Source organism: Dendropsophus ebraccatus, chromosome 6, assembly GCF_027789765.1.
Source record: "Dendropsophus ebraccatus isolate aDenEbr1 chromosome 6, aDenEbr1.pat, whole genome shotgun sequence".
Classification (NCBI taxonomy): Eukaryota; Metazoa; Chordata; class Amphibia; order Anura; family Hylidae; genus Dendropsophus; species Dendropsophus ebraccatus.
The window spans coordinates 6172364-6198803 of record NC_091459.1 but is presented as its reverse complement, the minus strand read 5'-3'; the positions used below and the strand labels follow the sequence as shown (position 1 = coordinate 6198803).

Sequence of the window (26440 nt, the reverse complement as noted above, 5' to 3'; positions counted from 1 at the left end):
TTACAATGCGCATTATTACTTTAATTCACTGTTTCTTTAATCCAGTGCAGATTCTTATAGACATTGGAATATACTCCATACTTATTGCTTTCCCCGCAGCCCACGCCCCAAGACACAGTCCCTACTAGGTACCACTTGTTTGTTTCACGGCTGAATGTGACCATTGGACCGCCGGAGTCACCAGAGCAGGCGTCCTGTCCTCCTAAAAGGGGAAATAAATGTAAATGCCATGGAATTAGGCCAAACTACTTATCAGCTGCTGTATGTCCTGCAGGAAGTGGTGTATTCTCTCCAGTCTGACACAGTGCTCTCTGCTGCCACCTCTGTCCATGTCAGAAACTGTCCAGAGCAGGAGAGGTTTTCTATGGGGATTTGCTGCTGCTCTGGACAGTTCCTGACATGGACAGAGGTGGCAGCAGAGAGCACTGTGTCAGACTGGAGAGAATAAACGACTTCCTGCAGGACATACAGCAGCTGATAAGTACTGGAAGACTCAAGATTTTTTTTACAAATCTATATAACTTTCTGGCTGTTTGATTTGAAAGCATTCCCTCCCTCAAATTCCTGTAGATAAAATTATTGCTTATTAAATTTGGCATCAAGTGGGGGATTGAAGCTTATAGAGCAGCGCTCTCCTCTATGTGCTGGTAACATTATTTCTGCTTTCTCATTTGATGCGCTGTGTAAGGCTATGTTCACACTACGTAAGTCTCCGAATGTAGCGCGTTCCGTGAATAAGCGGCCGGAGATTTACGTTGTTTGCGTACAATGGAAAGTGTACGATGTACGGATGCACAGTTCACACTACGTAAGACCTTACGCGAGGATCGTACGCGGCGCCGTAAAAAATTAACCAGACCATTGTTTGAGGATGAAAATGCCGTAACTTACGCCCGTAGCGTAACATGCCGCCCCGTACGTAGTGGCGATTTCTTCATTTTTCTACTTTTCTTTGCCGATCCAAAAGGTTCTATGGGGTGTCCGCGGCTAGCCGAAGATTTCCAAGTAAAAGACCACTGTCAGATCGCTACGTAGGGCACTCGGGAAGCGTTAGTAGACTACGGGCGTAAGTTCGCGGTCCATACGTAGCCGGCCGCAACTTGCGTAAATTCCCGGACGGAGTTTAACGCGTATATGTCCAGCCGCGAAAATATTCGTCCGGACATATACGTAGTGTGAACATAGCCTAAGGGTGCATGCACACTACAATTCCCGCATATGACCCACGGCAGATTCCGTCGCTCGTACCAGCACGCGGCGGCGCACATTTCCGTCTGTGCCATAGACACTATTCTTTGCACTATTCTTTGATTCCGCCGAAAGAAGTGACATGTCAATTCTTACGGCGGAATGTGGAATCCGCCAGTGCATAGAATAGTGTCTATGGCATGGGCGGAAATGTGCGCCGCCGCAGATGGGTACAAGCGACGGAATTCGCCGCGGGTCATACGGGGGAATTCAGTAGTGTGCACGCAGCCTAAATAAGCATGGTTGCTGTGATCTTACTGGAGTGGAGTCACCGCTGTCCAGTTCTCAAGCACAAGTGTGAACACTCAGGGTGTGACTTCAATGCATTGCAAATGCGGCAAAAAACGGACGTCTTTCTTTTAGTGTGAACATAGCCATAGGCCGATGCATGAAGAGAACATAGAGCTGAATACAGTAGTGCAAAAAGGTGACAGCCGACAGTGTTATCTTCGGCTGGTCTCCCTGAGATTAGTGATCTGTTTCCAATATGAATACAATAGTCTGATAGTCCAGTAAACTGTTCTTACCTTCACTTAACCCCGCGCATATCATGTCCTCGCTCAGTAGTTTGCCCATCTTTGTGTAGCCGGCTTTGCACACTTCATGGGCCACAACTGGTATTTCAATCTGTAAGCAGAGGACAATATTTTACATTGATGCAGGTCTCTGAGTATTAGATATACTGTATACTGTATGCACAGATCAGCCATTGACAGATGAAGTGAATAACTAGTTACTTTGACACAATGGCCCCTGTTAAAGGGGTACTCCTGCAGAAAAAAACTGGTGCCAGAAAGGTATGCAGATTTATATTTTATTCTATTTAAAAATTTCAAGTCTTCCAGCTGCTGTATGTCCTGCAGGACAGGAGACCAGGAAAGGTTTTCTGTGGGGATTTACTACTATTCTAGACAGTTCCTGACATGGACAGAGATGGCTGTAGAGAGCACTGTCAGACTCGAGAGAATATACCACTTCCTGCAGGACATACAGCAGCTGATAAGTACTGGAAGACTGGAGATTTTTAAATAGAAGTATGTTACAAATCTCTGGAGTTCCCCTTTAAGGGATGAGATATATTAAGCAACAAGAAAACTGCCAGTTCTTGAAGTTTATGTGTTGGAAGCAGGATAAATCAGCATCTGAATGACACATTGTGATGGCTATGGGGAGTGTGTGAGAGTCTCCCACATGGCAGCTCTTGGTGGTTGGTTCCTACCAAAAAGGAAAAACACTTGGCTAACCAGTTACCGACACAACCAGGCTGACCAGTGACAGGCACAACCAGGCTGACCAGTGACAGGCACAACCAGGCTGACCAGTGACAGGCACAACCAGGCTGACCAGTGACAGGCACAACCAGGCTCACCAGTGACAGGCACAACCAGGCTGACCAGTGACAGGCACAACCAGGCTGACCAGTGACAGGCACCACCAGGCTGACCAGTGACAGGCACAACCAGGCTGACCAGTGACAGACACAACCAGGCTAACCAGTGACAGGCACAACCAGTGACAGACACAACCAGGCTGACCAAGCACATGGCTGCCCAAAGCTCATTAGTGCTCGTGGGGAGTGAAGGTTACAAAAGGTGCTACTATAGGTAAAAACTTGTTTATGGGCCTGTCAGTCAGAGTGACTGATGCCCGCCGGTGGTACAGCCCAGTGATTGGGTAAGCGGGTTGTCATTGTGTGGGGCACCTGAGCCAGCACCTGAAGGCATCGGGAGGAACAGGAGGACAGGTAAGTATGGCTACCCACTGCATTTTTTACATTTCTGTAGATTTCGTCCCTTGAGGGGATATTTAAACAAAATATACAAAAATTAGAACAAAGTAATGTAATAGGTTTCTGCAAGACACATTACAACCCTGGCGTCAGGCGGCAATTACAGGCATACTGACGGAGTTTTAATGTGTCTTGCAGAAACCTATTACATTTTTCGTCCTAATTTTTGTATTTTTCCTTTCATCATCCCTTCAAGGGACAAAACATACCAAAATTTTAACAAACAAAAAAAAGTAATAGGTTAACCAGGCACTCTCCACTTTGCCGAGCAGGGGGCACCCGATTAAACGCTTGAGTCTCTCATTGATTTAAAAGGGATTCATTAGGTTATGTTCACACAATGCACAAACAACAACTGTTGTTGCAGTGAAAATTGTATTGCTTCAAATGCACAACGGCCAGAAATAATTGACACGTCAATTATTTTTACAGCTGTATCAAACAATGGCCGTTGTTCAATACATTGTGTGAACAATGTCTCTGTTTGCACTGACTTCAATGCATCACTTTTTTATGACAATAATGGCCACTGTTCTAATTGCAAACAACGGCCGTTCTTGTCATAAAAAATATGTTTTATGAACATAGCCTAACGATGCAAAGCAGAGTATGTTTTAGCACTGGTTTCTAATTCTCCATGTACGGTGACTTCCAATTCTGTTTCCATTTCATCTGCATGTTCTACAAATCATATAAAATACGGACAGACAGAGAGAATACCTCCATGAGAGACTCCGGCAGCCTCTTCAAGAACTGCTTACCCCATCCACTCACAACTACAAAGTCATCTGAAAGAAAGGAAGTACAAATTCAAAATATTGTTTTTTAAAGTGTAGTAGATACTTGGAACAAACTTTCAGCAGATGTGGTAGTTAAATCCACCGCAAAGTGAATGTAAACCTGCTCGGGAGGCTGAACATCTTTTCTATTATTAAAAATACAAATTAAATGGAAACTGTTGGCACCTGGACCGGACCCGAGATGCTGAGAGTGTAGTGTGGGATACATGTTAGATACACAATGATACACAATGATACAATGATACACAGACCCCTCAGTACCTGCCTGAACTTCAGCGTCCGGTAAGCAGACAGGCGTGACATAATCATTGAGGTGAGCTCTAGCGGATAGCTCCAGCAAGGCGATGTCATTCTGGAAGGTTCCGCTCTTGTATCCTGGATGCAGAATAAACCTCTTTGCCTGAAGCGATTGTTCGGTGTCGTCAGTTTTTAAAGTTCTGTGTTTTCCTAGCGAAAGGGAAACTAGAATAAAAATGGATCCTAATACTCAAATTCACTTTATAATCTCAATTTCTTATTAGCTGCAACCCTCATAACCTTTTGTGATAAATGTTCAGAGCTGGAATTGTATTGCTTGAAATATATATATATATATATATATATATACAGCTAAAGGCCATGTTCACACAATGTAAGTTTTGAATTAATCACAGCCGTTATTGCCAATTTGCAACAACGGCCGTGATTAATTTAAAACTTATGTGCACTGCAGGCTGAGGGAATCCCGGCCAGAGTGTATACACATAGTACATATATACATACACATAAGGATCTCATAGTATGGCTGAGATCCTTAGTGGCCGCACGAGAAACTGACATGTGTGACCCCAGCCTTAAAGGAGAAGTCCTGTGAAATATTTTATTAAAATATTGTATTGTCCCCCAAAAGAAATGCTTATAAAGTGCTTTTTTCCCTGCACTTACTACTGCATCAAGACTTCACTTCCTGGATAACATGGTGATGTCACTCCCTGGATAACATGGTGATGTCACTCCCTGGATACCATGGTGATGTCACTTCCTGGATAACATGGTGATGTCACTTCCTGGATAACATGGTGATGTCACTTCCTGGATAACATGGTGATGTCACTTCCTGGATAAAATAATGATGTCACTTCCTGGATAACATGGTGATGTCACTTCCTGGATAACATGTATGTATAGGATCAGTGCTGCACACCTCTACCTCAAATAATAGAGCCGGTGCTCAGTGGTAACTGGGTTCTTCAACCATTAGTCTTGTATAGTAGAAAACCACGGCACTCGTTTTTTCATGCAAGAATAAGTGAGGGTTTTATTTAACAATGTGATACAAGGTATTTACTCCGACCATAGACAGAAAGTACATGAGATGAGACCAACAATGTATTGTGCAACGTTTCGGTCCAACCAGGACCTTCCTCAGGCCATAGGGTCTCTCGTGTGCTGTATGCAAGAAGAAGAGGGGTCGGTGGACACACGAGAGACCCTAAGGCCTAAGGAAGGTTCTGGTTGGACCGAAACGTTGCACAATACATTGTTGGTCTCATCTCATGTACTTTCTGTCTATGGTCGGAGTAAATACCTTGTATTACATTGTTAAATAAAACCCTCACTTATTCTTGCATGAAAAAACGAGTGCCGTAGTTTTCTACTATTCCTCGATAACATGGTGATGTCACTTCCTGGATAACATGGTGATGTCACTTCCTGGATAACATGGTGATGTCACTTCCTGGATAACATAGTGATGTCACTTCCTGGATAACACGGTGATTTCACTTCCTGGATAACATGGTGATGTCACTTTCTGGATAACATGGTGAGGTCACTTCCTGGATAACATGGTGATGTCACGAACCCGACTCCCAGAGCTGTGCCGGCTTTGGCTGCTGGAGAAGATGATGGCAGGGGGTCACTGAGGGACACAGGGCACTGGAGGGACACTGAGCATCCCTCTGCCATCATCCTCTCCAGCAGCTACAGTCCACACAGCTCTGGTAGTCGGGTTGTGACATCACCATGTTATCCAGGAAGTGACATCACCATGTTATCCAGGAAGTGACATCACCATATTATCCAGGAAGTGACATCACCATGATATCCAGGAAGTGACATCACCGTGTTATCCAGGAAGTGACATCACTGTGTTATCCAGGAAGTGACATCACCATGTTATCCAGGAAGTGACATCACCATGTTATCCAGGAAGTGACATCACCATGTTATCCAGGAAGAGACATCACCATGTTATTCAGGAAGTGACATCACCCTGTTATCCAGGAAGTGACTTCCCCATGTTATCCAGGAAGTGACATCACCATGTTATCCAGGAAGTGACATCACCATGTTATTTAGGAAGTGACATCCCCATGTTATCCAGGAAGTGACGTCACCATGTTATCCAGGAAGTGACGTCACCATGTTATCCAGGAAGTGACGTCACCCTGTTATCCAGGAAGTGACATCACCATGTTATCCAGGAAGTGACATCACCATGTTATCCAGGAAGTGACGTCACCATGTTATCCAGGAAGTGACGTCACCATGTTATCCAGGAAGTGACATCACCATGTTATCCAGGAAGTGACATCACCATTTAATGCAGGAAGTGACATCACCATGTTATCCAGGAAGTGACATCACCATTTAATGCAGGAAGTGAAGCCTTGATGCAGTAGTAAGTGCAGGGGAAAAATCACTTTATAAGCATTTCCCATAATAAGTTTTGGGAGGCAATACATTACTTTAATAAAAATTTTCACCAGACTTCTCCTTTAATATGTTCTTTGGTTTATTGATTGATTTATAAAATCACCCCCAAATCCACTTCTCACGTCAACTTACCAAGGATAATTTTAAAAGAAGATGGTGGTAAAAGGTCTGCTGGTGTAAGGAGCGCGTTCTCGTCCTCCAGTTCCTGGTGCAGGCAGTGAGCTGCGGTTACAACCCACTTATCACCTGGATGACGGACACAATGTAAATAATTCTATATGCATTGTATTATACAACCTGGTCATGTGACTTATGTGGGGACACTGCATGGTGCTGGGGTGTACCTGCTGCAGATCATCCCATTGTGTAAGTCAGGAGTGTCAAACTGACACTGCTAAACTACAATCCCCATCATGCTTCGACTGCCAAAGCTTTAGCTCTCCAGGCATGATGGGAGTTGTAGTTTTGTAACACCTGGAGGGTCGGAGTTTGACACCTCATCCCATTGTGTAGGTCATTCATCTGGTAAAACCTTTACATAAATATTTGGTGATCTGGGAGGTTTTTGTGCTTAGAGAAGTGGGAAGAAAGTAGAAATAAAAGTATTTTACCCACGTTCTCAACTAATTTGGAATACATTGTTTTTCTGTTTTTTATAGTTAAGGAGGTAATGTTTGCAAATCAACTGGTGCCAGAAAGTTATATAGCTTTGTAAATGACTTTTATTAACAAAGGAAAAACCTCAAACCTTCCCATACTTACCAGGTGCTGTGTGTCCTGCAGGAAGTGGTGTATTCTCCCCAGTCTGACACAGTGCTCTCTGCTGCCACCTCTGTCCATGTCAGGAACTGTCCAGAGCAGCAGCAAATCCCCATAGAAAACCTCTCCTGCTCTGGACAGTTGTTAAAAACAGAGCAGAGAGCACTGTGTCAGACTGAAAAAAAAACAACAACAACACAGGACATACAGCAGCTGATAAGTACTGGAAGACTTGCAATTTTTATACAGAAGTAATTTACCAATCTGTATATTTTTCTGACACCAGATGATTTAATTTTTTTAACACCCCTTCAAAAAAGTTGTACTCACATAAAACGCTCACACTTTATACTATATGTTAAAAACCCAAAAGTGTAACTAGTATTTACTTAGTTGGAGAACAACATTTGTTTTGCTACCCAAGCCCTGTATCTATATACCCAAGCCCTGTATCTATATACCCAAGCCCTGTATCTATATACCCAAGCCCTGTATCTATATACCCAAGCCCTGTATCTATATACCCATGCCTGGGAACAGTGGTTGGTACATACCTACTGTGACACCAAGCCGCAGGTACACTCTATTTACACGACCCGCAAAGTTGTCTATGAAACAATCACCGGCTGATCGTTTCTTTAGGTCCATTGTGCGTCGGACGCGCATCACTACATGTAAGGGTATGTTCAAACTGAGTAAATGTGGTGGAATTATTTGCGTGGAGAGCGGCTGGAGCGGAGGCGTGCGAGCCCTCTCATAGACAGGCTATGACACACTGAGGGAGGCGCAATTGGAATTCTGCCACATTTACTCACATGTGAACATACCCTTATAGCTGCCTGTAATAGTGATGCCATAGTCTGTCTATGGGAGGGTTCATGCGCCTCCGCTCCATCCGCACTCCCCGCAAAGAATTGACATGTCAATACATGTCGGAGGCGCGTGGACCCTCCCATAGACAGGCTATGGCACACTGAGGCAGGTGGGATTCTGCAGCAGAGAGATCTGCCAGGGAACTCCGCCTCATTCGCTCAGTGTGAACGTACCCTAACTGTGTCAGCAGCTTGGAAAGTGAGTTACAGCTGACAGATCCCTATAATATTTCACCAAATAAGAATTCTATGTTTCTTACTGCGCGGTTGTTCTTACCGAGCAGAGATCCGCCACAGAAAGGGTTGTTACTGGCGCTATAGGAAAGCATGGCGATCCAGGGAGAGATGCCTCTTTTTGCTATATTTCCACGGGAAATCCTTGCAAGTTTTGATCTGGAAAACTTTGGTGAGCCACACACTAAGAGAAGGATTAACAGCACGCTTGAGTAATATACATGGATATCGCAAATAGTATCTATGCATACAACAAACACATCATCCTGTCCAAGTTAACAAGCCTAATATAAAGGGGTTCACCCCCAAAATATTTTTTTTATTTCAAATCAACTGGTGCCAGAAAGTGCAGAGATTTGTAATTTAATCCTATTTAAAAATCTCTGGTACTTATCAGCTGCTGTATGTCCTGCAGGAAGTGGTGTATTTTCTCCAGTCTGACACAGTGCTCTCTGCTGCCACCTCTGTGCATGTCAGGAACTGTCCAGAGCAGCAGCAAATCCCCATAGAAAATCTCTCCCGCTCTCCAGACTAAATATATACCACTTATCATGGGACATCCAGCAGCTGATAAGTACTGGAAGACAAGATTTTTTTTAATAGAAGTAAATTGCACTTTCTGGAACCAGATGATTTGAAAGAATAGTTTTTTGGGTGAACAACCCCTTTAACAAAGTTGAAAACTTTTCTAGCACTACATGTAGTTCTGCAAGATATAGAAATTCATGTCTTTACTGCTACACACAGATACACAGATTCGCTGACAATGGCTGAAGGCTGCAATACTCCTTGTGTTATTGATGGGAAAAAGCGGCAGGTCACGGTCCAGGTATATTGTGCAGCCATATTCTGATGACCCTATTAGTCACAGCGTTCCCGTTCCCAGCGGCTATATATTTGTATCATACCGTAAGTGCACTAATAGAAAGTCAGTTCTATCATCCTGGAAAGGTGGACGTCTCTGATCACATTTGTATAAATCTGGGTTATGCCGCAGGAGTTCCCTCATCTAGCAGCTCTGATGGATGGACTCCGGCCTCCCTGCAAACAGCATTACTTCTATGGATTTTCCCCTGGCTTCCTGCTCTCTTTAGCTGTGGCTTAGTGTAGTGACATAGGTGGAATAAATTGTAGCTAAAATTCACACTGACTCAGAGATAGCAAAGTCTATGGTGCAAGGCGGCCGCTTCACTGTCTGATGAGGGGGCCTCTTAAAGTGTCACTGTTGTTTAAATTTTTTTGCAGAAATCAATAGTCCAGGCGATTTTAAGAAACTTTGTAATTGGGTTTATTAGCTAAAAAATTCATTTTTATCATGAAAAAGCAGTTTGAAGCTCTCCCCGCCTGTCTTCATTGTTCTCTATGGAGATGGGAGGGGTGGAGGGAGATAAGGCACCAAAACAGGACAACAAAGAGTTAATTTACAGCTACATCACCGGGCTATCTCCTCTGAAGTCAGCACTGACCTCTCTGACCTCTGAATACCGGCTTTCACACAGCTCCCACTGTGTAATCCTTTGTTCTCTGCTCTTTGCTGGCGACTAATCTCCCTCCTCCTCCCCTCCCTTCTGCATAGAACAGACAGGATACGGCTGATGTAAAAGAGTCGAGATTTCCTGATAATGAGCAGTGAATGAGAGGGGGGGGGGGACCTGGGGAAAGTCTTTTTGAATTGAAAATGGCAGATTTGCCTAATAAACCCAATTACAAAGTTTCTTAAAATCGCAAACAAAAAACAACAGTGACACTTTAGATTGTGCAAAACCAGAAGACAGTAGCATCTTCCATAAGACCAGCATGTGATACACCAATTCTGAGCGCTGGCCCCTCTGCTTTTAAAAAAAAACTTTTTTTAATTAAGGGATAGTAGTATACAGTATATAGGTATTGAGTAGAACGGAGTTAAGTATATTAGTCTGGCCCTCTAAAACATTCCAATTTCTCATGTGGCCCCATAGAAAAATGTATTGCCTACCCTTGTCTTAGGCTGCATTCACACGTTCCGGGAAGTTGTCCGTGCTCACGGATCCGTGCGCACGGACAATTTTACAGCCCATTGCTTTCTATTGGGCTATTCAGATGTTCTGTGATTTTAAATGTAATTTAAAATGCTTTAACACAGATCCATGAAAAAAACGGACATGCAAAACGGATGCAAAACGGACTGTTTTGCACGGATCACGGAGGTTGCTGCCGGACCACAATCACGGACCGGGAAAAAACACTTAACGTGTGAATGCAGCCTTAGGCTTCTTTTATACACAAAGATATATCTGACAGATTTTTGAAGCCAAAGCCAGGAATGGATTTGAAAAGAGGAGAAATCTCAGTCTTTCCTCTATGACCTGTTCTCTGCATGTACACTCTATGGGGAAGATTTATCAAACATGGTGTAAAGTGAAACTGGCTCAGTCATCCCCAGCAACCAATCAGATTCCACCTTTCATTCCTCACAGACTCTTTGGAAAATGAAAGGTGGAATCTGATTGGTTGTTAGGGGCAACTGAGCCAGTCTCACTGTATTGAGGTTATGGTCACATGACAAGGCATATAGAACAATGCATGGGCCCTGATATCTAGGTGGAATAATGGAGTGAATGTTATTAATAAGAATCTTTTCTAATAAAAGCATGATTTTTATAAAATTTTATTTTACTTGTTATAATGAATTCTAATGTTAGATGATATTCTACAAATTCTCCACTAGATGTCACTCAAGGAGCAGCAAAATGTATCTTAAACCTCTGTGAGCCGTAATCTGTCAATGGAGAAGTTTCCGCATTCGTGCTTCACAGGAGAATAATCTACCGTAACTTTTTCCACTCTACATTGGTGCAAATATACTGTATGTATTTCTGCAGCATTTTCTATGGGATCTATAGACCGATCTGTTCTTTTCCCTTCAATAAATTTTCTGTTTTAATCAAAGTTGGAAAAAAAAAAAAAAAGGATAGAAAGGGAATAAAAAAAAAAATTTGGAGCCCATTCCATAGAATCCGTATGAAAATTAAAATATTATATGATAATAGACCTAGAATCCATAGCAGGCGAGGCACCAGGAGATTTGTCTAACCTGCGGAGTTCCCCTTTAAATCTTGGATAACCTGTTAGCTGATTTGCCCTTCTGATGTCACTTATCAGGTATTATTGAGAAGTATATGGTATTGTGAGTATATGTGTCCTTCTAAACCTGACATATCCGAAGATGTATTGCATCCAATGTTAAAAGAAAGTTGTATAATGCATATGATCCATGGAGGTCTTCAGATGTCATCTGCCGGAAATCTGTCAGTCATATACTTCTATACTGGATGGGACAAGATTGATTTAAAGGGCAACTCCGGCCAAAAGTACTTTTTAACATGTTATTACTTAAGCAAAGTTAGACAAATTCCTAATGTACAATAACTATGGGAAATGCACATATATACTGCTATTTACCTTAATTTAGTAGACCAGAAAGGCTTCAAATTCCCTAAAAAACTGTGACATCACGAATCGGTTGTAATTTCTATGGAGTGTCCAGCAGGGGGCGCAGTATATGTAGAAGTCTATGACACTGTGATGTCTAATGGAGATGTTATGTAATGTAGTGTAATGTAAACCACCCTTTATTGATGGATTATGTTTATGGAATAATTTGGAGGGCAAGGACACTTGCTCCCCAAATGGAGGGCACCGAGCAAGGGAGGGAGGTGCCGATGCATCTAACTACCTCCCCCTCCCCCACTGCTCGGTGCAGTGGGACAGATACACACTACGGCCACTGCCGTTCAACTCCTGCCAACTCTGTCTGAATGATGAGACATCAGGGACCCAGTCGGCAGGCCTCGGGGGCGGCAGTGAGCTGGCAGTCCGGGACAGCAGGGGAGTGAAAGGGTGTGCACTGGTGGTGGGGGGCCGAGGGGTTTGGGGATGGGGAGCGGACCTGTTACTATACGGGGAGGTGAACGGCAGCAGCGGGGGTGGGGTGGGGGGGGGATGATGTCGGCTGGGGGGGTTGTTGGTGATGGGGATCTCCCTGGTACTACTTCCCCATCATCTGCTCATACTGCTACTGTCCCACTGCTCCAAGCAGGGAGGGGGAGGTAGTTAGATACACCCGCACCTCTCTCCCTCCCTGCTCGGTGCCCTCCTCTTGCTCCCCAAATTATTCCATAAACATAGTCCATCAATAAAAGGTATTTAACATTACATTGCATTACATCTTCCATAGACAATACAGTGCCATTGACTTCTACATATAGTACGCCCCCTGCTGGACATGCCATAGGAATCACAACTGATTCGTGATGTCACATTTTTTTAGGGAATTTGAAGACTTCCTGAAATTAAGGGAAATAGCAGTATATGAGCATTTCCCATAATTAATGTACATTAGGAATTTGTCTAACTTTCCATAAGTAATAACATATTAAGAAATACTTTTGGCTGAACTTCTCCTTTAAAGGGGTTACCCGGCACTCACACATTTTTAACATGTTGTTGCCATATAAGAAAACATAACAGACATGTTATACTTACCTCTCCACGCTGCCCTGGTGTCTTGATGCAGTCCCCGGTCTCCCCTGCTGCCTGTAGTTGCTACTGAGACAAGCTTATTTCGGGAGTGACAACCTGCTGAGCCAATCACTGAAAGAGACAGGACAACACTGCAGCATGTGATTGGCCAAGCAGGCTGTCACTCCCAAGACAAGGTTGTCTCAGTAGTAACGGTGGCTACAGACAGCAGGGGAAACCGATGACTGCATCAGGACATCGGGGGAGTGCAGAGAGGTAAGTATAACACGTCTGTTATGTTTTTTTATAGGGCAGTGACATGTTAAAAATGTACGAGTGCCAGATAATCCCTTTAAATTGGCATCAATTCAAGAAAGGTGAACATATATATATATATATATATATATATATATATATATATATATTTATTACTATACTACTTTCGCCTACTTTGGGACGTACTTGGACATTGTTAATCTGCTGGGAATTCATTTATAATTTCCAGAGCTGGAAAATGTAAGTGAGGAATGTGAATGTGCGCGCCCGTCATTAGCTTGTGGCTACGTTCTGTTCTGTATTTATAACATGGTTTGTAACTGTCGGCTACTTTCCTATTCTCTGCTTTCTTACTGTCTGGAAATAAACTGACACCCGGCAGGAATATGAAGCCAAAAAACCCATATACCTATATACCTATACATATATATACACAATGATAGTAAAATGATCTTATGTTACTTCTAAAATTGCAGAATGTGCTGAAAATTAGTTTCATGAGATTTGGAAAATATATTCACAAGTTTAAGAACACTTCACAACTTTACTTTAGTTCCAAAAGGAGACATTTGCATTTTTTTTTTATCGCTTTGCATCTCTAGCCCCCCCCCCCCCCCCCCCCCCCCTACACACACAGAATTTTTTTACCCTACCCCTAAAAATGTTTCTGGTGCCAGACATTAGTAATTTACTTCTGTCAAAAATCTCCAGTCTTCCAGTACTTATCAGCTGCTGTATGTCCTGCAGGAAGTGGTGTATTCTCTCCAGTCGGACACAGTGCTCTCTGCTGCCACCTCTGTCCATGTCAGGAACTGTCCAGAGCAGCAGCAAATATCTATAGAAAACCTCTGCTGCTCTCCAGACTGGAAAGAATACACCACTTCCGGCAGGACACACAGCAGCTGATACGCACCAGAAGACTTGACATTTTTAAATAGAAGTAAATCACAAATCTCTGGCACTTTCTAGCACCAGTTGATTTGAAAGAACATTTTGGTGAATTACCCCTTTAAGTGTTTTTTTTTTTTTTTTTTTTTACATATTTATTATAATAAAAACCTTTTTCAATCAGTGATCAGATGCATACAAGACCCATAGTGTAGAGTACAGTTTGCGTCTTCTTCCCCATTGTCTGATCACTTTCTGCGGCCATTGTACACCCTTTCCTACAATCCCCCTTGCTTGTATCAACAGTTGGGTCTAAATGCTAAAAACTCTGGGATATACAAAGTGATTGTCTATGTGATCACCTTAGTAGAATCCATAAGGATGTCGGAGCCATAGTATAACCGCAGGTGGGGATCAGTAAGGATTCACCTCCACATACATGTACTTCACATTCGAAAGATGTTTTGCAAACAAGGGGTTAAACACTAATAGACAACATGTGCGTAAATTTCCAAGGATACTTTTTATTTGACATTAAGGAACAGGACAGAAACATTATACAATATATATACAACATAGTTATTATTTCATATAGATAAGATTGTAACAAGTTGCATGAGATGTGATAGATGACATAGACTGCAGAGTGTATCGGGGGTCCGGTACCATCACCCCATTCTCTATGACATGAAATACAGCTAATAACATCTCCGAATGTGCTCAGATTTCATGGCTAACATACGTCACATTTCTCGGTTCACGCCTCCATTACTCTAAATTGTTCGGCTTCAAAGTTTTTGACTTTTTCATAAAATAAAAATGAATAAATAGAAGTATAGCTGTAATAGTAGAAAAACATACAAAAGTGTAACACTGGTGAATCGCAGTATAGGGACAGGCGCAGGCACTAGCACAAAACCGTATTCACATTCATGGAAAATTATGTCTTCGGTGGTTTACATAGAGAAAAAAAAAGAAAACGTACCAAGAATGGAATTAACTGAACTTTGCCAACATGCTTGTGAACTGTGGTGGTGCTGTGCAGGACAACCCAACATTATTAGAAAATTTACCTCTTCTACTTTTTTTATTGTACCCTAGGTACAATACAAAAATGTGTCATCTCTAACATTAAAGAGAAGGTGACACCTAAAATTTCTTTTACTGATTATAGTCAGATACTAAAACTTGTTATTTCTAATCTGTTTCTATTTCTGACAATTCCGCTAGTTTTGCTCAGTGTGAACCCGGCCTTACCCAATTAAAGACACGTGATACTTATTGTGCCAGTTGCCCAGTAAAAGGCACGTGATACATAACGTTTGTACAGCATGATGCGTGATACGCGCGAATAACAGGACGCTCTGCGGACGCACATTGGAATCATCTATGTAACGCTGCACAAGAAATGCGAAGGAAATGTGTGAACATTGCAAACGTTCGTAAAGCGTTCACAAATATTTTTCCTTCGCAACTGAGGAGAGTGGCATAATACTGCGATTTTGGGGTGTTGGGTGCACCCAGGCATGCGCCCCCTAATGTCCCAGTGTCATTCCGGAGGTGTTGGCATCGTTTAGGGAGGTTTCATGGGGGACTTGGTGACCTCCAAGTGGTCGAATTTTGATTTCCAAGTGCCGAGAATTTTTTTCCTATAGACTATAATGGGATTGAATATTCGTTCGAATAGTCGAATCTTGGTGCCTATTCGATTCGAATTCTCAAAAGTCGAATATTTCACTACTCGCTCATCTCTAGTTAACCCCAATGGGCATCTCCAGTTTTAGCTGCACTCCATTATTAGTTAGCTCTTTTGAGCTTATACAGGTTCCATCTTTTGCAAACACTGGATAAAGACGTGAAAAACTGCATTTTTTTTTTATAGATGTAGCTTTTGCAAACATAAAAACATAAATTGGAGAAACCCTTTAAAATGGTCAGATCCCCATCACTAGACTCCGCACCACGTTCCGCATTATATTTGCCGGCAATTACATTTCTATTTGTTATTTCTATTAAAATATTTCAGGCAGAAATAAGACTAGAAGCCGATCTCTAACCTGGGCTGATTGAATTGTCTAATAAGCCGTGAAATCCTCCAATAATCTATAAACACTAATGAAAAGCTAAAATACAGAAGCTGGAGAAACTGGGGGAGACGGAATCAGCTTCTGTAATAAAGTTCTTACATTATACCTATATAATAATCCCCCTTTTCTTCCATACAGTAGCAATAATAATAATAATAATAATAATATTTATTTGTATAGCGCCAACAGATTCCGCAGCGCTTATTTAAATATATATAAATACATTACAGGTTATATATTAAATTATACAATGATATAGCAATACGAATAATTCATCTTATTGGCTAACTTTAAATAACGTTTTTTCCCTTCCCTTGATTATTTTTTTAAAGTTTCCCCTACAGACGGGGAAGGTCTGTACTGGACTCTTCTTTGAATCTTCCTGGCCGTTGTTTTCCATTAGAATAACAGTCTGTCTTTTCATACTGCAATGAAAAGCATTGAAGTCAATGCAACAATGGCCGTTGTTTTCACACAAGGTATTGAACAGGTCTGTTATTTTGAGTGTCAAACTACAACCCTTGTTCAATGCATTGTGAGAAAACAACGGCCGTTCATTTAAGAAAATAGTACGTTGTGTGAACATAGCCTAATTTAACACTGTGGTGCACATTCGGCTGAGAATTCTGACTTTGTGTCCTTGTGTTTTCTTTACACCCCCTCTCTGGGTGGAGGGATTGCACACTATAGTAAGTCCGTATAGTTTTACACCCTTTAATACTTGCACATACGACTACATTTCTGGGCCCCCTATTAAAGGCCACCTGTCAGGTCCCCAGTGCCCCCCACAACGGCCGCAGTATCTGCTCCATGCAAAGCCACAAGCACTAAAAGAGACCTGTGACCTGAGCCTACAGTACGTTGTATGATAATTGGATGTGTCTGGTCCTGGCGGAGTAGAGGATGCGGAGACCCCAAGGCATGCTCGCCGTGCCCCCCTCCCTCCCAGACCTGACCGACACCCCGAGTACAGGGCTTCTCTAAATAACACACGTCAGGATCAGTAAACTAGTATTCATTTTAATAAAAAGCCCAGAAAGCAGGCGAAGTACGTAAACATCTCATAAAATACACAAATCAATATAAATAAAATATAAAACATCATATTTGGAGTGTCTTAAAGGGGTATTCCGCTCAAACATAACTTTTGATATGTTGCTGCCCATGATGAGACTAACAGTTCCTTCCATACTTGTTATTATCTATTCAGTCTCCTTCCCCCAGTTCTCAGCTGCTGCTTTCTGCTGAAGACACAAAAATCAGTGTGTGAGCTTTTCTCTCTGTCTCCCCCTCCTCCCCTCTCCCTTCCAAGACGGTTGATTTAAACAAATCCCTGGCAGGCTTAATCTGCCACATTGCAGCTTCTCTGTAATGCTGGGAGGGTTAATCACAGGGAGTTCATCAGCAACATGACCTCAGAATAACCCTCCCAGCATTACAAAGATGCTACAATGTTGCAGATTAAGCCTGCCAGGGACTTTTTTACATGCGCTGTCTCAGAAGGGAGGGGGGAGAAGGGAGAGACAGAAAGAAAAGCTCACGCACCTATTTTTTTCTCTTCAGCAGCAGCTCAGAACTTGGGGAAGGAGACTGAATGGATAATAACAAGTATGGAAGGATTTGTTAGTCTCCCCATGGGCAGCAACATATTAAAAGTTATGTTTGAGTGGAGGACCCCTTTAAAGTTTTTCTTATACATTCACAAAAATTAAAATATACTGAACATTTATTAGAATAACAATGTGTGTACTCACTTATCCTCCCTACTGACCCCACTATTTCATGGTTCTCTGGCAATCTTTGTTTACAATGCAGTAATCGAGGACTGCCCTAACACATGATCACAAGGACCAATCACTGGCCGTAACAGTTCCAGTAGCTCTGGTCAGCACGGCGGTCAGTGATTGGCTGCTGGGGCTTTACGCCGCTTTACGTATCGTGGCTGTAGGTAAAGACTGGTGGAGCGTCTATTAACCCTTAGCTTTGGGGACAGCAGGAAATTTGATAAATATTAGTGAATATTTTAAACACTCACCCATCAGCCACAACGTTAAAACCACATGTCTAATATTGGGAATGTCCCCCTTGTGCTGTGTATACTACTCTGACTCATCTAGGTGCGGAGACCCCAGGAGACCTCTGCAGGCGCGCTGGGACATCAGGCTCCAAAACTTTAGCAAAATGCCCTTTAAGTCCTGTGAGTTGAGAGTTGGGACCTCAATGGATTGGACTAGTTTTTCCAGAACATTTCATACATGACTAAATGGATTGAGGGCTGGGGCATCTGGAGGCCAAGTCAACAGCTCGGATTCTTTGTCCCAGTTTTTAAAGGAGAAGTCCCACGAAAGTACAAAAACTGCAGGCGGGCCGGTGGGGGCAGGAAAATAATAAAGACCTGAACTCTCTCGTCCTCGTGCCTCCGATGTGCCGCTCCCAGGTCCGGTTTGCAGCAGCCGGCTGTCATCTTCATCTGGAAACTGGGTGCGTCATGTACCCGGCTTTACCAGCTGAAACTTCACAGACTGGATGAGTGATTCCTTGGTGTCCCGCCCCAGTCACTGATTGGCTGGGCAGGCAATCACTCAGCCTGGGACATGACATTGCAGGTAGCAGAGGTGCAAGTCATTGGCTGATGTGAAGGGGACCCGGGAGCGGCACATCGGAGGGATAGGGACGGGTAAGTTGTTTATTATTTTCTTGCCCCCACCAGCCCACCTGCAGTTTTTGTGCTTCCAGGGGACATCTCCTTTAAACCGTTCTGGAACCATTTCAGTAGTGTAACTGGGCATGAAGACTCCACCGCCATTGGAGAATACTATTTGGATAAACGAATGTTCTGAATTCCAGAAACCGAGCTTTACCAGCAGAACATTGCCCAGAGCCTTCCCCTACCCCGTAAGCTCGCCTCCTTCCCATAGTGCATCCTGGAGCCTCTTATACAGGTAAATAACGGACACGTACAAGGCCTCTTCCATTGATGCATGGCACGGTTTTGATGCACACATTGCCATGGACTCTATCGATGGTGGACAGGATTCTACATGGCCACTCTGACCCGTCTGCAGCTATATAGCTCTATATATAAAAGAGGCTGCAATGTAATTTCCATTCTAACAACTTCCTATCATGGCCCCCTTTTTGCGCTATAATAGCGCTTCTCTGGGATTGGACCAGAGGGAAGAGCACTTTGCTTGGACCCTCTCGATCTTCCTGTCATCTAAGTGGCCTTTCCTGGACGGCTTTTGTTAGGTGCTAACCCCTGCAGATCAGAAGGTCTCTGCGATATCTGCTCTTCTATGTCTTACCATAACAATTGTCAGAGTCACTCAGATCTGTACACTTGCCCGTTTTCCTTCTTCTAACATGTCAGCTTCTAGAACTGTGCACCTGCTGCTTAATATACAGTATACTCCTCCTTGAAGGGGTCATTGTAATAAAACAATCAATATTCTCTACCTCACCTGCCAGTGATCTTACTGTTATGGCTGATTAGCGTACAGTATATATGGCTTACTTGAAGGAATTCTAAAAGCCTTGGAAACCCTTTAAAAGGAGAAGTCCCACCAAATATTTTTTTTCTTATAATAAACAACCTAAACTCACCTGTCTCCAATTGCGCTGCTCCCAGCTTCAGTTAATGGCTGCCGGAAAGCATGAAACCTGGTACGTCATGTACCCAGCTCTTCCAGCTGCAATGGCACGGCCAATGGCGCCTTTCCTGGGTACTGCTGACTGCTGCCAGTGACTGGCAGCTCTTCCAGCTTCAACGTGACATGCAAGGCTGAGTGATCCCCTGCTCAGCCAGTCAGTGACTGGCGTAGTGCCCCACCCCAGTCACTGATTGGCTAAGAGGGCAGTCACCCACCAGGGTATGTGCCGTTGCAGCTGGAAGAGCTGCAGGTCACTGGCAGCTGTCAACAGGACCCAGGAATGGCGCTACAGGGCATGAGGATGGGTTAGTTTAGGTTGATTATTATCCCCCCCCCCCCCCCCCCCCCCGCTTCCTGGCTTTTTTAAAATTTAGTAGGACTTCTCCTTTAAATAATCATGTTACGATCACTGATTGAATCTTGGGTAACAGTGATACAGTGCACCATGCCAACAGTAAGGATTTCCCGATTGGCACTTAATTCCCACCACTTGGAGTAATCAGAAGCTTTGACCCATGGTTATTGTAAGTGACAGGGAAATCTTTCAGGTGTGAACATGTCTCACTAAGCTTCCAACTCAGCACATTCTTTATGCATTGAGCCGATTCCCCAACCAATCCACATAGTTTGACACTTTGGTATATACGCCGTACACTTGTTTGCTGCCACATTCTTCAGGTCCCCCCCACGATACCAGCCCTTGGGCCACCCACCTATTTGAGGCTGGATCTTGGATTATGAAGGCCCCCCCACTATCGCCCAGGCAGGTGTCCTTCCCACCTTCATAATATCCTGCACAAAACATATTTTCCGTGACACTATAATTCCCTGAGCGGGACTCGTAGCTCTCCTTACACTCGGCATGGAGGACAACCGGAAGTTTCACATATTGGAGCACATCAGACGAGGTTCTCATGCCGGAGCTGATGGCTTCGTCTATAGTATTATTAGGGTTGGAGATACCCCATCCAGCCACAAGACCAAGAGTATTGGGCTGAGGACCCTCCAGCTCATGGTCCAGCTCCGGCAGACATATTGGCATTATGTATTGGCCCATTGCCACCTTCTCTTTGAGTTTTACCAGTGCAATGTCATGGTTATAAATCTGTGGGTCGAAGGATTCATGGAGGATTATGTCCTCTATTGTTCTAGTAATGGCGTCATCTTTATTTTTCACATCGTGCAACCCCAAAAAGATGGTCACATGTTCCTTCGAGACGGGAATTACGGTGTTATCTCGTCGTTGAGATTTTAAGACGTGAGCGGCGGTGAGCACCCAATCATCGGAGAGCAAGGCTCCACTGCCAAACCATTTGTTTTCCGGAACCCGAGACATATCTTCTACCTCAATCAGCACCTGCCAAGGAAAAAACCCTGGCTCTGCGTTCCGCCCACCGATGATCCGTTTTACTATTCCCGGGAGTGACTGGGTCGGCTTTCCACAGACTGCCGGAACAAAAATGGAGGAAAGAAGCAGAGTCAGTAGGTGATAGATTATTACAAAGCAAATATAATGTATTGTGGAGTGAATTATGCCGGACGCCCTGCTGATTTATCAACCACTGGAAATGAGTTTTCTTGCAGAGATCCAGTTAGGAGGGAATCTTTAGGGTCATGTTCTCTGGGAAAAAGGTTATATGTCAGATCCTTAAAAAAACTAAACAAAACACTTAAAGGGGTAGTTCAACATATTTTCTTTCAAATAAACTGGTACCAGAAAGTGCCAGAGATTTGTAACTTACTGCTATTAAAAAATCGAGTCTCGAGTCTTCCAGTACTTATCAGCTACTGTATGTCCTGCAGGAAGTGGTGTAGTCTCTCCAGTCTGACACAGTGCTCTCTGCTGCCACCTGTGTCCATGTCAGGAACTGTCCAGACCAGCAGCAAATCTCCATAGAAAACCTCTCCTGCTCTGGGCAGTTCCTGACATGGACAGAGGTGGCAGCAGAGAACACAATGTCAGACTGGAGAGAATACACCACTTCCTGCAGTCAGACAGGAGTTAGACAAGGTAACTGCTTCTAGGTGGCGCTAGAGGAATAGTTTTCTTCTATAGAGCTGTTAGTTATATGTAAGTGTTATATGTGCATGTGAAGGGTATATAGTAAATGTTTGGGTTATATAATGTGTTGGTTTGTCCAGGCATAATCCACTATCAATGATGTATCAGTCCGAGGTTTAATACATCATTGTACATGTGAAACCTTGAATACCTTCCGATGGTGATATCCAGTCTGGCATGACTATTAGTCACATGCCTCAAAGAACCAGGAAACCAGCAACAAAAATTTACGAAAGGAAATCCTTCAGTGTCCGTGCGTGAACCCAACCCCAAAATGCGGTGGGGTACGTCTTCAGTCATGCGAGCATCGTGCATATTAGGTTCCTTCACAAGAGTGGTGTAAGGATAGAAAGCCATGATAATAGATTAATATAGGAGAGAAGGTGGAATACGGCCGTGCTGGTTACACCGGAGAGTAGAGAGCAGAAAGCTATAACCGAGCAATAAACGTTCTCTCAACCACAACTATGTTCCAAAGCTCTTGGCGAGAAGATACAGAGATGTCTATGGAAACTGGAATTGCTGGAAATTTGGTCTCCTGGCTGTCTGGGCCAAAGTTATGTTTGGATGGGCCTGTATGCTGAACGGTCAGAAGTCATATATGATTATATATGTATATATATATATATATATATATATATAGTTATAATTATATATTGAATATAACTAATGGTTTTACACTAAAACATCAGAAATATTGGCAGCAATATAAACAAAGTACAATTCTTCTATAAATCTATATATTCTTCTGCTTGTCAAATACACATACATTAAAGGGGTATTCTGGTGTCGTCCTACGTCATCTTCGAGTCCCAACTGAACAATCTCCCCTCCACAGACTTGTCTTGGGGACTCAGCCAATGACTGACTGAGATGGGACAGCACCCTGGCCGGTGATTGGCTGAGCAGGCTGTCACCTCTCAGATGAGTCCTTCTCAGAAATGGAGGTGAGACCGTTCAGCCGGGGTCCAGAGATGATGTGGGAGCAGGGGCGGATTAACTTTACCATAGGCCCCGGGCTGTTCACCAAGCCTGGGCCCCCCAACCCCACTGTAACCATGGCAGCACTAGCCTGTAGCCTGGTGTTCATAGTACAGGATAGATAATGTCATGATGTCCTGATTTGTGCAAAATTGCCATAAAAAAACTGTGATTTTTTGCAAATGACGGTCACGGGACGTAACGCGTAGGGTGCTTTTTGGACCCACTCAGCAGACCACGCTCTACTTGGTGATTTGTTTCCTTGTGTGCACTTTAGCTGTATATGCATACCCGTATTACATTTGACATCTTTGCACTGTTGCACTTGGCACTTTGATATCTATACTGTATTTGACAGCAATAACTTACTGGTAGAGTGTGGCTCTAATTATATTGAGCTGAGTGGTGTCTTAGGGATGCCATATATTTTGAGTGGATCCCCATTGAATTGTATATGCTTTTAAATGTTTTTAATGTAGGGTCTGTATAGGGTTGTGTTTTGTTTTTGTACTTTATATTGTTAATAAAGATTATATTACTTTATCTGACTGAATAGTGGTGTGCCTATAGTGTGTTATAGCATACATCTGTCCTTTCTTGTATGTTATAGTACTGTTGTTTTGTATGCTACATAATGAGCACCCTTGATTTGGCTGTGCATTACCCCTGCTTGTGTGTCTTTTTGCAAATCATGGCGGAAGTGTAGCCAGGAGACAGTACACTACTGAAAGTATAAGTCTTTTTGGGTGGTCATGGGCCCCCCAGGAGCTCAGGGCCCCGGGCTGCCGCCCAAAACGCCCCTAATATAATGTGTGGGAGGACACCGGAGGCGTAAGGAAAGGGAAGAATAGGCTGTTATCTTCTCTACAAGAACTGCAGCATATTGAAAGTTTATTTGAACGGAATACCCCTTTAATCTAGTGTCCCACTCATACACAGAGTAGGGATGGAACAGTCTGTTTGGCGGCTGAGAAGGCCTTAGTCACTCCTGACAGTTAAAGGGGAACTATCAGCAGCTTAGACAAATCTAACCTGCTGATAGCTTCTTAATGTGCACGGGGTACCAAAGAGCAAGTCTGTTACCTTCATCCTCGCGCCATTTCAGTGCTGTAAGCAGTTTCATCGTTGGTCCAGAGCACCGTAAGGAGCAATGGAGCAGGCGGGCTGGATAGTTGCTTTGGGGGCGGGCAGTGGTTCTTATCATGCTCCAGATTGAGGATTACCCTGCTAACCGCACGGGAACTGCACCAAGGAGGAAGGTAAGAGACATACTATAAGAGACATACCTTCCTTCTCGGCGCCCTGTACACAATAGGGGGCTATCAGCAAGTTCGATGATAGTTCCCCTTTAATTGCTTCTGGTAATGTGCTACAAATCCACAGTTCCTGTGAGAAAGGGTTAAGCCATATGCAGAGAAGATTTTACCTCTTCGAAGCCTCTAAACCCAATCCGCTTAATTATGCAGTACCTGTGAAAAGGCCAAGCACACAGGAAAGAGAAGATTTTGCCTCCTGGGGCCCCTGAACCTAATCCAGTACCAGCAACCCTACAACTAGCAGCTTATCCTACATCTTGCTCCAGCTGTTACTTCTTCTACAGACATAGTGAACACGGCATTGTGTTTTATTTAAACCATGGCGCCTATGTAAATTTACTCTCTATAAACTTATTGATCTTTTAAATTTACTGAATATATTTGGAATTCCACATTTTTTACTCGACAAAACAAACCATGCAAATGGCTGAATGTTACTGCATGCATCACAAGCTTCATATAACAGAGTCTAAAGTATTAGAGAGACAGAAAAGGGAATATTGAGACTGGTTTTAACACGACCGTATTTTGATCAGTATTTTTACATCAGTATTTGGTGTCTAAACCCAGAAGAAACACAAACCTTTCCATTATACTGGATAAGTTGCACTTCTGGCTTTGGCAACTAACTACTGATTTAAAATACAAAAATTAGGCTGTGTTAAACCAAGCTTACATATTAAATTCAAGAGTCAACTGAACTTAGACACGGTTAAATGAGTGCAATACCAAAACTTAGCTTGGAGCCATAGACATGTGGTAAAGGAATGAATATGGTGCAACATATACAACACAAAGACATTTTTGTATCAGCAAACATATTCAATGTGTACACACTTAAAGGGGTTTTCTGGGCAAAATAGATTGATGCCGTATCCACAGAATAGGTCATCAATCACTGATCGTTGGGGGTGGTGACCCTAGTGCCCCTGTCTATCCAGCACCCGCACTACACAGTGAAGGGGTATGCAGCAGCTGGCCCTGTTCAAACCACAAGAATAAAGCATTGCCACAAAAATCATGCGGCCGTTGGCCCCAACATATGGCGAATATCTGCATGTGGCAGCTTCAACGTGAGAATATATCCAAATCTGCACTAATATTAATCAGGAGGAATTTAAACTTAGGCTGGGTTCACACTACGTTTTTTTCAGTTGTTTTTATTTTCATACTTTTTCCAAAAAACAGATGGAAAAAAACAGAAGCATAAACAGAAGCATTTGTGTGCATCCGTTTTGATCTGTTTTCCCACTGACTTCTATTAAAAAAAAAACCTTTTTTTTTAATGTACACAAAAATGTGGTTGACCCTGTTTTTGTGTACGTAAAAAAAACAAAAAAAACAAAACCAGGATGCGTTTTGTTGCTTTTTTTCCATAATGGAAGTCAATGGAAAAAAACGGATCGAAACGCATTCACGCAAATGTATCCGTTTTTCCATTTGTTTTTTGTCAAAACGGTTGAAAAAAGTACTAAAGTACTAAAATTTTTATAAAAGTGTAATCTGTTCTGACAAAGTGCATGCCTAATCTCAATTTGCAGTCTTATTTTTAAATGGAAATATGTATTGCGTTGGACTATTCCTAACCAGGGCGGCATATGGTAGTGAGGTCACTACTTACCCGGCTGACACTCTGGAAGCTTCTCTGCTATCTCAGGATTTATCCACACCCCATTATCATTACAGGTGTATTCAGCTGCAGGACAGAACAAATCCGTTAGATACTTTTTATTAACCCCATTCAGTTCTTCCTATGGAATGTCATAGAGAACGTCAAGCAGTCGTGGACGTCACTAGAGCTCCATTTTTTAAATCGTAAACAATGGCCGTTATGTGAACATGGCCTTAAGGGGTATTCTCACTTGATCACTGGGGCTTCAACTGCTGGGGCTCCCACAGATCCCCAGAACTGAAAAAAAGTGGCAAACCTTAAATGGCCGGAGCGGGCCAAGTATGTGCAGCCAGCGCTTCATTCACTCTCTATGGAGCTTTTGTATATCGACTGACTTACTAACATTAGATATAAGGTTACTGCTTCATATCCCGTGCTTCCATGTCTTCTCCTTGGGCTTATTGCCTTAGGGTGCGTTTACACAGACAGATTTATCTGACAGATTATTGAAGCCAAAGCCAGGAATGAATTTGAAAAGAGAAGAAATCTCAGTCTTTCCTTTATGACCTGTTCTCTGTTTATAGTCTGTTCCTGACTTTGGCTTCAAAAATCGGCCAGGTAATCTGTGTAAACAAACCATTAGTCATGAGTCATTTCAAAATCTGGACT

General features: G+C 43.0%; 1 protein-coding gene across 2 annotated transcripts in view; it reads right to left on the bottom strand.

Annotated features, from left to right (window-relative positions):
* The window catches only part of MASP1 (MBL associated serine protease 1), a 66358-nt gene continuing 39918 nt past the window's right edge, over positions 1-26440 (bottom strand). The window contains exons 10-16 of one of the 2 annotated variants that reach the window (XM_069974429.1): positions 25781-25855; positions 8443-8583; positions 6667-6780; positions 4099-4284; positions 3758-3825; positions 1776-1875; positions 1-202 (exon numbers count right to left, since the gene is read on the bottom strand). In XM_069974429.1, the coding sequence (XP_069830530.1) occupies positions 21-202; positions 1776-1875; positions 3758-3825; positions 4099-4284; positions 6667-6780; positions 8443-8583; positions 25781-25855 (866 nt within the window). In that variant the 3' untranslated portion in view covers positions 1-20. Of the gene's footprint in view, positions 203-1775; positions 1876-3757; positions 3826-4098; positions 4285-6666; positions 6781-8442; positions 8584-20150; positions 21247-25780; positions 25856-26440 lie in introns of those variants that run through there. The other variant, XM_069974428.1, reaches the window with a different exon arrangement.